Below are 12,728 nucleotides of genomic sequence, written 5' to 3' on the forward strand. Positions count from 1 at the left end.
AGTAAGTTTCTTCTTCTACGGCTTAACAAAATGTACTACTTTTTAGGATTTTAGGGCAATATCCAACAAACAGGATACAATATACCAATTGTGACAATCCTCTTGTAAGCTTTACCCAGATTATGTTACTAGAAATGGGGAGGCTCTAATCGAGCCCATACCCACATTTCAGAAAGAGAAATTTTTTCAAGTGGCATAACTAGTTCTATATTTATTAATAAATATAATAATAATTTATAAATTAAATAAAAATTTACCAACAACAGACCAGCAAGTTTTATGGTTATTAAATCATGATAATTACATGGTTACTTTTGCTTTGTTAAATTAATACTTATAAAACATATGTATATTCAATACTTGGTCTTACTCACTCTTTATCCTAAGCAAAACATATAAAGAAATTAAAATATAATAAATCAAAAATCCAAATAGACCTTTTTTAAAAAGAAATCCACTATATACATGTAAGTTTATATTTTGAAAATATAAATCATAACATATTATTCCTAGAACCTATTACGTTACCTGTCCCACTTAGGTCTATTTTAAATAAATAAATAACACCCATATTGTAAAAAAAAAAGTTGTTTTCTCACATAGTGGATATCTCAAATGCTTTGAGAGACACTCTCTTACTACAAGGGAACCCAGTGACCTAGAGCTCACAGAATTTTGAGGGTTTAAAGACACTCTAAAACTAAAACCATGCACAGGTTGGGACTTCCCACTCCTTTACTAGATGATGCTCCACAGTCATTGGGTGAAGGCAGGAAAACACAGCATATCCAAAGCTACATCTACTGATCTTATCTCTTAGTCCCACAGCACAAGGAGTAGAGAAATACTGGGATCAAGAGCAAAAAAAAAAGGATGGGGAAAATAATCACAAATTCTGCTATTAAAGTAAACAATCACTGATGGAGCCAAGTGCCCAGGCATATTCTTTGCCACGAGACTAGCAGGACTGGAAGGACTCCTCACTGTGGAATGATCTCTAGCCACATAGCCTTGATCAGCCAGGGGCTCCTGGCAATACCTTTAGCAGGAGACTCAGAAGAAAATAACTGAGATGTGTTCAGATCTATCCTTTAATGGAGAAAACCCTAAGTACTCGCTGGCGGATCTGCCGAGTCTTCACCCCATAGACAAGAGGGTTGAGTGCTGGTGGCACAAGGAGGTACAGTGTGGCCAGAAGAACATGGACGTGATGGGGTACATGGTGGCCAAAGCGATGAGTGAGGAAGGAGAATATTCCAGGAACATAGAAGATCAGGATGACACAAATATGAGACCCACATGTGCTAAAGGCCTTAAGTCGGGCCTCACCCCCAGGTACCTTCAGCACAGTCTGGAGGATGAGGGCATAGGAAATACCAATGGCCACGACATCTAGCCCAACCACAAGCAGGGCCACTGCCAACCCGTAAGCTCGGTTCACTGTGGTTTCTGAGCAGGCAAGTTTTACCACAGCCATATGTTCACAGTAGGCATGGCCTATGATGGTGGCCTGGCAGAAGATGAGTCTCTGCAACAGGATAGGGAAGGGGAGGAGGAGGACCAACCCCCGCACCAGCACTGCCATCCCAATGCGCCCTATGATCCCCGGATGCAAGATGGTAGAATGGTGCAGAGGGTGACAAATGGCTACATAGCGATCCAGAGCCATGGCCACAAGCACACCCGACTCCATGGAAGAGAACGCATGGATGAAGAACATCTGGATCAGGCAGACAGCGTACCCAATCTCATGGGCATGAACCAGGAGCACCGCAAGGGTTTTGGGCGCAGTGGAGGAGGCCAGCACCAGGTCAATGCCAGACAGCATGGCCAGAAAGAGGTACATAGGCTGGTGCAAGGATGGGTCAGTCCAGATGATGAAGAGGATGCTGACATTGCCCATTACAGCAACGAGATAAAGGACACACAGTGGCAATGCTATCCAGTGCTGGCTTTCCTCCAAACCGGGGATGCCCATCAGGAAAAAAGAAGGCTGGAGTGGCCTCCAGCTAGAGTTATTAAGGGCCATCGTCAATGGCTTGGACACAGAAGAGAGAAAAGAAACCAAAATCCGGATCTCTCCATTCCTGGCGGGTTATCCCAGTGTCTAGATCTGGCTACCATCTTCATGAGAAGAAAGACGCTGAAAGTGAAACACAAGCAAAGAAAGTGAGATACAAAGAAGAGAATCCCCTTTTCTTGAGATAATGTCTTTAAGGTGAGACATCCACGTGTCTGAATTACAACAGGTCTGGTTTCATTTACAGATAAGAGTAAGCATGCTGGCTTTAGAGAGATGTTAAGCTCTACCATGCAGTTACTTCTCATTGGGAATGTCCACTTGAAAGGATCCTCTGTATCCCCTCTTGCCATGACTAAACACTGTAAATCAATCTGTTCTCTTGTCAAGTATTCTCCCTCAGTTTCCATAACACAGCAACCTACAGTTGTTCCTCCTTTGTCTCCCATCCCACCGCTTTCTCCATCTACCTCTCCCTCATATGTTGTTGATTCCGGGATCCCATCCTCTCCTCCCTTCCCTGTTCTGTATGCTATCTCTGATGGAGTTCATCCATTTATAATACTTTAACCATTTATATACTTTCATTTCTTCCAAGGTTTCTGAGTCAAATACTCCAGGTCTCTGAGTCAAATGCCTTTCTGCAACCCAGATGCATTTTGCCTTTATCTATACTGAAATATCTATACCACATGCCCAAAGAATTCAAGACTGAATTAAGTTGCCTGTTCTTCCCAAATCCACTCTATCTCCTTCATGCTCATAGTTTTTTTTAGTTAAATCACTATATGTACCTATCCAACCCAATGTAGAAATTTGAAATGATTCTTACACATTCATTTCTCTCCTCCCTTTTACTTGTCACCAGTTCCTATTGACTGCAGTTTAACCCCTTTTGACCCACTCATTTTTCTCACCCCCCATTGTCACTGCGTAGGGCACACTCCTAACTTCTATCACCTGGATTATTTCCATAGATCTTTCTGGCTTTGCCATTAACCCCTTCCTATCCACTATGCATTCTTAAGGCAGAAGATTATAAAATACATCTAAAATTCACGTGTCATCATGTCACTTCTAAGATTAAAATCTGTTAGTCCATTTAATCCATGGAATAAAATTATACATTCAAGACTGGCAAACAAGGCTTTAAAAGGCTATTTTTTGTACTACTTTGACTTACACTTAGCAAATTTCCACCTATATATCTTGCTTGAACTATTCCATGTTCTTGGAAGTATGTGAGTGCAACAACTTATTTTACATGTACCTTTTGCGTATTCTTTCTTCCATCTCTTTTATCTGAATTGGTCTTTCTTGTCATTCAAAATTCAGAGTCCACTGGTTACTGTCTCTTAGAAGAACTCTAGTTGTGTTAGGACCACACTAATCATGTTAAGAGCACTTTATTTTGAGATTTTTTTGTTCATCCACAACTTTCTGTTTTATCTAATTATAGAAATCCTTTCAGTGTCTTAATGGTTTGTCTCAAGTAAAGAACAATTTCTCATTAAGCTTCATAATTATAAACTAGCTGGTAAAGGCCTCACAGTACAGGGGATAAACATAAGTTTTGTAGGCAGACAACTATGCTTAAATTCTGCTGCTTCATATTCAACAAATGAAACTATGGTGGGATACTTAAACTCTGAGTATAGATTGCCTCACCTGATGATAGAGCAAATAATGTAAATCTTACTGATTTATTATAAATATTAATTAAATGATGTGTATAAAGTTCCAAAGTTCCAGTATATAGGTTATTCTATAAATAGTGTACAGATTTATACCTAGTTTTGTAATCCTACCATGAAAGACAAGTCCATTCTTGATACTTCCCCAAGGTAGGTCCAGTGACTGTGAATAAGACACTGAGCAGGCAAGATGTTATTACCAATTGGCAGGTCCCAGAGGACACACAGACACCTTGGACAGGGCTAAACTCAGTATCCAGATTGGCTGGAGACCCAGAGAGCTAAGTCAATTGCCTCAGGGATTGCTAGTTGGGCAGAGAGGCAAAGCAGGGAGTGGCACCTGCACCTGACCAGGTGGCTCATGTCTGTCCAGTGTTGGTCATCACCTCTAAGCCTGTCCACCTTGATGGCTGTCATAGGAAGCTGCATGCTCAGTGAGATATGAAAGCTCAGATTTCTCTGTAAGCTCAGATTTCTCCTTCTCACAGGTCAAACTCAGAGCAATAAATTCTTTAGTGGACTCTGTGGTGAAACGTGTTCATTCCTCTATCTGCTGAGAGTGGTGGCTGCTAAAAGCTCATAATTGAGTCACTCTCCCTTCAACAAAGAGAGCTGACTCACCCAAGATTAGTTTTCTTTTCTGAGTGCAGCCCTCACCCAATGACCCATTTAAGTACAAATAAAAAGACCTGAACCTCTCTCTTTTGAAACAACATTGAAGGACCATCTCAGCTCAAGAGCACCCCCATGGAATCAGCTCAGGCATCTGGAGTAACTGGATCATAGTTTAACTTCTTCCTCTTTTCCATCCTGCTTCCCTCACTCCCTGATAGGTGTCAGTCCCAAGTATATTTCACAATAAGTTTCCTGCATGCAAATCTCTGCCTCAGTGTGTTTCTAGAGGATCCAATCTAAGACAAATGCCACCTCTCTCAAGTGAATTAAGCACTTTGTTTCTCTTCTGAGAAATTGCAACAGGTCCGTGGATATCAACTCCAATACCATAGCAAGTATGGGATAGATATTGATTCTCAGAGAGTCCATTGAAGCAAGTTCCCAATGAGATGGCTAAGACCTCCTCTATCATATCTCCCCATTACCAAACAGTTCCTTCTTTTGGCCACATCTCTGATAAAGCAGCTACGGTCTACCCCAGTGGCTACATTCTCCTTTGGAATAATGTTTCAATTGCACCGTCTTTTCATTTATCCAGACAACCAAGTATTTCATTCATAGCTGGTGGGAAGCCTCACTTATTCATGCATTCAGTCAGTCAGTATTAAATACCCACCAAACCCGTGCACTCTACTAGATGTTAACCAGAACGAACAATATGATTAAGGATCCTTGTCATCATGGCGCATGGGCTGGTATATATTATGTATGCAACCACAGAAACCTAATAATAGTTATAAGTATTATAAATTAAAACTATAGGTTTTATAAGAGCATGTAATAAGAGAAACTTTTCATTCTTGGGAATGCAGGAAAGCCTCCCTAATTCAACTTAGTGACCAGAAGAATGGGTTAAAAGTGAAGGGAGTTGTGGGGTAGGCTGAGGATACAAAAACCCTGAAGCAAGAGGGAAGGGAACTTGGCATTGCTAACGACCTGAAAGAATCATGAAATCTGGGGATGTAGTACTCAGGAACGGAGCCTGGTGTATAAGCAGGAACCACACTAGATGTTTTAGGTCATGTTAAAGGACAGTGGGAAGTGGAAATCATGAAGATTTTAAGCAGAAGACTGAGAGATGAGCAGAATCTCATTATCAAATATGATAGGAGTATGCATAAGAAGGGAAGCAGAGACACTGGGAGATGTGTTGGAGACAAACACAGTGATCTCCAGAGAGGTTCAAGGATATGCCATGGGAATGGTTAAATGAGGTAGGAATCTTGGGAGAAACAAATCAAGAATTATGAAAACAGAGTGTTCAATGGGACGTTCACATAAATCCTGAAGTCTTACACCAGGGTAATGGGGGGGGGGGGCAAAAAATAGAGTACATATCAACTCAGTCATCATTTAATGAATAAGAGCAACAAGGAGAGATATCGATAACTGGGAGTAATAGAGAATAATTTCCATGAATGACATGAACAGCAAAGCACCAGTCCATGCTTATTTGTGTGCTAGTCTGTTTTTCCAGGGGGAAAAAACCCTGAAAATTGCTTTGGGGAACAAGAACAGTGAACTCGCTACCAAAACAGAGTTATGAGAAGTGTGAGAAAATGAATGATGCCCACTTAGTAGGAAGTATAACATTTTTGTCAGAAAAAAAATGGATATAATGAGATTACCAGCCCCATATGCATTTTGTAGACATTAAATGAGAGAGCCTATGTGCAAAGTTTTTTTTCTCAAGGGCTCAAGGTACAATGGAATAAGAGCTGAACAATGGGAGCTGCTCAGATTATCAAGATTTTACACTAGGGGCACCTGGGTGGCTCAGTCCGTTAAGCAGCTGCCTTTGGCTCAGGTCCTGGTCCCAGGGTCCTGGGATTGAGCTCCATGTCAGGCTCCCTGCTCAGCAGGGAGTCTGCTTCTTCCCCTGCTCATGTTCTCTCTTTCAAATAAATCAATAAAATCTTTAAAAAAAAAAAAAGATTTTACATTAATACAGCATATTCAGACTAAGATTTTTTTTTAATTTTATTATGTTATATTAGTCACCACTAAGCTTGTTTAAAACAAGTTTAACTAAAGCGCATAGAGAACTCTACACCCACTGGTAGTAAATGTCACTCATCCTCCCACTAAGGAATCCTCTGCAATTCTATAGCTACCGTGCATCTCCAGGAGCCCTTTCTTCCACTCCGACCGATGAAGCAGAGATAGGAGAAGAGGGAGGTCTCCACTTTTTACCTTTTCTTTGAAGATCTGTCTTCTAGGGGGTATTTTTGCTGTTGTCATTTTTTATTGTGGTAAAATATATTTAACATAATATTTATCGTTTTAACCATTTTTAAGTTACAATTCAGTGGCATTAGGTACATTCACAATGTTGTGCAGCCGTCACCAATATCTATTTCCAGAATTTTCCCATCATCCCAAATGGAAGCTCTGTGCCTATTAAACAATAATTCCCATCCTTCTTTCCTCTAAGCCCCTGGCACTGTCTGTTTTACTTATGTCTCTATGAATTTGCCTATTCATGTAAGTGGAATCATAGAATATTGTCATTTTGTGTCTACCTTATTTCACTTAGCATAATGGTTAAGGTTCATCCATGCTGTACCATGTGTCCGAATTTCATTCCTTTTAAGGCTGAATACTAGATGTGTATACTACTTTTTTGTTAATACTTTCATTAGCTGATGGACACATGGGTTGTCTTCACCTTTTAGCTTCTGTGAATAATGTTGCTGTGCTATCTTCTTACTAATAATATTGAAGATTAATATTTAACAGAGAAAACATGGGATCATTGAACATGGCATTGAGCAGAGGCCACTTAGGAGAAAGACTGAAGCAGAGTTCCCTTAGGGACCATAAGTTTAGCCCTAACCCTCCATCTACCCACTTGACAACCTAGGCCCATACTCTTCTAAACCCTGGTCATTCATAGCATCTCTTTAACCTAACCCAGCCCATGTCCCTTTCCTGCCCCTTACTTCCCATGGAGAATTAGTCTTCAGTGACTTGGAACCAATATCCACCACAGCACTACCACATTTTATCATAGTTTCTAGATTTTCAAGTTCATTTCATCATTACACCAAGAGCCTGGGAAATACTCAGGATGAGGAAGAAAATAATGAAGAAAAGAAGAGCAAATGAAGATAAGGAGAAAGATAAATGCTATTTTTCTGCTTGTTCTATGTTTATGCATAGCAGTGAGATCGCCTTATAAGAGTAACCACATTCTTCAGTGCATCTACACAGTGTCCAAAATGTCACCAGTTGAAATTTTTTTAAAAAATGAAAATACATTTGAAAGTTGAGATAGTGTTCATCACAATGATAGCAGTAAAGACAGTAGTGTTAATAGTGATTATGACTGCAGTGCTGGTTTTGTGACAACTTATTTCATTTCTTTTTTTTGAGTTTTTTTTATTATAATATTTTTTTATTATATTATATTAGTCACCATACAGTACATCCCTGGTTTCTGATGTAAAGTTCGATGATTCATTAGTTGCGCATAACACCCAGTGCTCCATGCAATACGTGCCCTCCTTACTACCCATCACCAGCCTATCCCATTCCCCCACCCCTCTCCCCTCTGAAGCCCTCCGTTTGTTTCTCAGAGTCCAGAGTCTCTCATGCTTCATTCCCCCTTCTGATTACAATAAAAAGTTATTAAATGCCTATGTCACAATTTGAGATTTATGTATTCATTTAATCCAAAATACACATATGTCAATGTGACTGATGAGGAAATATGCTAGCAATGATACAGTCCATTAAAATAATAAAATTTATTTATTAAGTAAAGATTTATTAAGTGCCTATCATGCGCCAGGTACTATGCTAAGGATACAACGCAATTCATCATTTAGTAGATATGGGGGTCAGAGAACTTTCAACCAATCATTTTATATATAATTTTTTAAAGATTTACTTATTTATTTTAGAGAGAGAGCATGAGCAGGAGGAGGGACAGAGGAAGAGGGAGAGAGAGAATCTCAATCAGACTCCCTGCTGAGTGGGGAACCCAACGTAGGGCTCAATCTCACAACCCTGAGATCATGACCTGAACTGAAATCAAGAGTTGGATGCTCAACCAACTGAGCCACCCAGGCAGCCCAGTGTGTGTGTGTGTGTGTGTGTGTGTGTGTGTGTGTGTGTAATTTTTAATTATAATATATAATGAAAGAAATATACATAGAGCTCTGAGTTCATAAAGCAAGTGACTGATCTAGTTTTAAAAACCTGCTTCAAAGAGGTGAGGTTTGAACTAAAGTTCAAGATGAGTAAGAATAGGAAGGATAAAGACAGGGCGGTGCATTCCCATTAGGAAGATCACAGACTACCCATGGGGGAAGGAAGCATGGACTGGAGGAACTACAGAAGGATACTTACGTATATTAGGAATACATAACACTCAGTCAACACTACATACATTGCAAGGATATGTAAATACTTAAGAACACACAACAAACACATTAAAAAGTGAGTGCCAACAGTAGGAAATAGAAAAGAATGGCCAAAAGAATTACAGATGAAGATAAAATAAACAACAATTAGTACAATGATTATTGTATGCAATAAACTTTAACTCAAGGCTCTGCACCTGAGACTAAAAATGAAGACATGAAAGAAAAATTATCATTATTCTCAGAGGTTAAAAATACATAATACTATAGGTGTCAGAGAAGGTCATCCATCTCAAAAGCAGGAGAAAAGCACATGGACTAGCACTTCTAGAATCAGATGGAATATGAATATTTTAAAGAGTTTCTCTCATGAACCTGAAACTCTAAAGAATTTCCATAGGGTGCCACCCTTATTTCTATGATGCCAAAGTTTTACTGATAGAGAAGGCCTATCGGCTGCCAGACTGCCTATGTGTCAGTGTCACGATGGTGGGAAGTGGTCCATGTTCTCATATGTACAAACAGGCACCCAGTTCATCTCTCCCTGATCTTCAAAGTCACTTGTCTCAGGTTCATAGAAGTGCACATTGTTTCTTAATTCCCTGATGCATTTATCTTGTCAACACAAGTAAATCATAAACTCTTAGAAGAAAGACATATTCAAAAAACTACTTGCTTGAGATACCGCAGCACTTCTGTTTCCCATCCCAATATCTGAACACTATATAGACCTCAGAAGAGACTTCCCAACTTCCAAACACTCAAGAAAACTTCATTTGCTTTCTCTTGACTGTCCCTACTAGGTAAATGACCTGGGCTGTGGGGCTCCCATCCCACAGGAGAGGACCACCGTTGCCCTGAGATCCAGCTGATGAGAACTATACTCAGGTGGGATCAACCTGCTTGCCTTAGCATTTTAAACAGCCGGTCCCAGATCTGCTTGGTCTTAACTCCATAGACAATGGGGTCTAGGGCAGGGGGAAAGAGCAAGTAGAGATTGGCAAGGATGACCGTAGCAGCAGAGGTGGATGGGCCAAAGCGCTGCATGACCACAGAAAGAAAGCCTGGTCCATAGAAGAAGAGGATGACACAGACATGAGCCGTACATGTGCTGCCTGCTTTAGCACGTGCCTCAGGTGAAGGAAAATGAATCACAGTCCTCACAATCTGCCCATAGGAGTAAGCAATAAAGGCCACATCCCCCACACCAAGAAAGATTGCTACAGCAAAGGCATAGAGATTATCCACAATGGTGGCCCCACAGGCCAACTTTACAACTGCCATATGCTCACAGTAAGTATAGGCAATTGTGTGAGAGCCACAGTAGGGCAGCCGACTGGCCAAGCTTGGAAAGGAGATGGTCAACCCCACACCTCGCAGTGCCACCAGGCCTCCAATCTTGGCAACAACAACAGGGGTTAGAATGGTTGCATAATGTAATGGGTTACAGATGGCCACAAAACGGTCCACAGCCATGGCTACCAGCACTCCCGACTCCATAGCAGAGAATGCATGGATAAAGAACATTTGGGAAAGACAGGAGTGGGAGCCAATAGCTGTAGCACCAAACCAGAAGATGGCCAGCATCTTGGGCAGAGTGGAGAGGGAGAGAACCAGGTCAACAAAGGAGAGCATGGCAAGAAAGAAAAACATGGGCTGATGAAGGCTGCGCTCGGTCTGGATAAGAAAAAGCAGGACACAATTCCCAGTCACTGCCAGGATGAACATGAAGCAAAAGGGAAGTGAGATCCAAATGTGGGCAGCAGTCAGTCCTGGTACGCCAGCCAAGAAGAAAGTATGTGGGAAGTGATGAGAATTATTGGAAAGAATCATGGTGATCATCTTATTTAGAAGACTGAAGGGTTCTTCACTGAAAGGTTCAGTGATGTGGAGATTGAGAGTTAAGATACACCGTCCCACTAAAAGCACCATTACCATCACTCTTCCCCCATAGGTCTCAGTAAACAGCCGAAAATAATTTTCAGTTTAGTTGATCTTCTGCAAGATCTTCAAACACAGAAGAGGCAAGTCAGCTTGGTCCAGTGGGAAATGCATTGGTCAAAAAGTTCAGAGACCAGGTTCAAGGATTGAATATCCTAATATATCTATGACCTGGAGCAACGGACATAACCAGATTTAAGTAGATGCCCAGAAACTAATGCTAAATAAAAATCCTTCCTGTCATGCTCACATTCCCAAGTTCTGAATGCTGGCACTGGATTTAATCAGGACTGACCCCACATGGTCCTTTAGTCTTATATCACTAACCTTCATCTGAAACTGCCAAAAATCCTAACATCTGGAAACTCCCTTAATTTGGAGACATAACACCCCTCCAAACTTCGCTTGACTGCCAGGTTACAGAATAAATGCTCCCTGGTGACTCCAAAATTGATATGGTTCTTCCTGAGGTTATTCTCCAATCATTTCACAGATGCATATCTTGTTTCTCTCCCCCATATCGCAATCCTGTATCTCCCTCTCCTTCAAGATAGTGGTGTACGGAGGTAGACACAAAGTTTGGAGCTGTGGTGACCTGTAAAAAACAGAAGCTCTTGGAAATAACTGTCATGTGAAAGTCAAAGAATTCTAAATCGTGCCAAATTAATGAGAACAGAAGAAAAAATGGGCAGACATTCCCTAAAATTCCATTTCTCATGTAATCACAAAAAGTGTACAAAATTTTTCAGATCTGCAATATATCCTGTGTCCAATACCATTGTTTTGTAGGTTAGAAAACTGAGGTCTAAAAAGAAATAAATGGCCGAGGGTCACAGATCCATTTAGTGACAGAATCAGACAAGAGCTCACATCAACCAGATCACTGATTCCCGAGCTAGGAAGTCATTACCTTCTCTGTGTGTTAGCAGTGACTGCAGCAGGGCCAAGGGAGAACATCCAGGGCCAAGGGTGGCCAGTAGAGGGATCAAATAGCAGAGCAGATAAGGAACAATTTAGGGAGTACAGGTCTCCCCAACACCCCTCAATACCTCCAGTGCCACAATTCTCTCATGTGAAAGAAAAACACAAGGATACAGAGAGACCTAGGTCTAGGAGTCTAAGAGGGCTTTGGAGCATAAGATAAGTGATTCATATTCCAGGCAGAAAAGATGCAGCTGGGTTGATCTCACAATTGCAGTGACAGCAATAAGTAGTCTCTAAGCATGAGGGAAAGGAGCAGAAGTCAGCCAGGAGCATAATCCAAGAAAGAAGAAAGAGCACAGCTTAAAATGACCAAGAATGTTTTGCTTTTCTCTCCAAGAGAAACTATGTGATTGTTGCCCATACCTTCACCACAACCGCTAAGACTGTGTAACCTCAGCAGAAGGCATGAGAGCTGGGAAGATGGGAGATTAGAGTAGACCAATAGTTCTGGTGTCATGGAATAAACTCTGGACCAGGACTCGAGGTCCTGATTTGAGGTACTATTTCTGCCATATGTCAGCTCTGTGACTTGAAGGAAATCATCTAGCCATTTCCAAGCCTTAGTTTCCTCACATGTGTAATGAATATACTAAAACCCATCTCACAGGATCATTGTGAGAATCCAATGAAATATATGTGAAAATCCTTTGTCAAGAGCTGAAAATAGTAATATTATTTTCTGAATTATAAAAAATGCATTCAGAGGAATCTGCTTAAGAGCAGCAGAAACTTCAGAGATTCAGAAACAATGCATTTCATTTGACAAGGGATAATATATTCATCCCTTATGGGTGGCTCTTAAGTAGTAGTAACCCAAAGGCACATAGTCAAAAATACCGTATCCTCTCCGATATTGCTCCCCTCTTCCTTCCTAACCACATGCTGTGCCCCTCAGCACCCCCAGGGAATACTGCTGTGTGTGTTGGTGGTGGGGGAGGAGGGGTTGAATGGTGTTAAGAAATGTGGCTCTGACCATCTGAGCATTGGCTTTGCATTATCCTCAAAGCTGCCCATCCTTGTGGAACATGATGGTATCTTCAGAACAGT

At 41.0% G+C, this 12,728-nt stretch overlaps 2 protein-coding genes across 2 annotated transcripts; both read right to left on the bottom strand.

The window, feature by feature from the left end:
* Window positions 1-473: 473 nt before the first annotated feature.
* Window positions 474-5,106, bottom strand: LOC125282516 (olfactory receptor 52L1). The gene has a single exon (XM_048217473.2). It carries the CDS (start codon window positions 2,027-2,029, stop codon window positions 1,085-1,087), a length of 945 nt encoding a protein of 314 aa, XP_048073430.1. The 5' UTR covers window positions 2,030-5,106; the 3' UTR covers window positions 474-1,084.
* A 2,600-nt stretch (window positions 5,107-7,706) lies between these two features.
* On the bottom strand, window positions 7,707-11,395 carry LOC125282515 (olfactory receptor 52K1-like). Its single transcript, XM_048217472.2, has one exon. It carries the CDS (start codon window positions 10,692-10,694, stop codon window positions 9,651-9,653), a length of 1,044 nt encoding a protein of 347 aa, XP_048073429.1. The 5' UTR covers window positions 10,695-11,395; the 3' UTR covers window positions 7,707-9,650.
* Between the last annotated feature and the right edge of the window lie 1,333 nt (window positions 11,396-12,728).

Source organism: Ursus arctos, unplaced genomic scaffold (genome assembly GCF_023065955.2).
Source record: "Ursus arctos isolate Adak ecotype North America unplaced genomic scaffold, UrsArc2.0 scaffold_22, whole genome shotgun sequence".
Lineage (NCBI taxonomy): Eukaryota > Metazoa > Chordata > Mammalia > Carnivora > Ursidae > Ursus > Ursus arctos.

Excerpts from the sequence above, each read along its gene's own strand:
- LOC125282516 (XM_048217473.2), bottom strand. The coding sequence starts at position 2,029 with ATGGCCCTTAATAACTCTAGCTGGAGGCCACTCCAGCCTTCTTTTTTC.
- LOC125282515 (XM_048217472.2), bottom strand. The coding sequence starts at position 10,694 with ATGGTAATGGTGCTTTTAGTGGGACGGTGTATCTTAACTCTCAATCTC.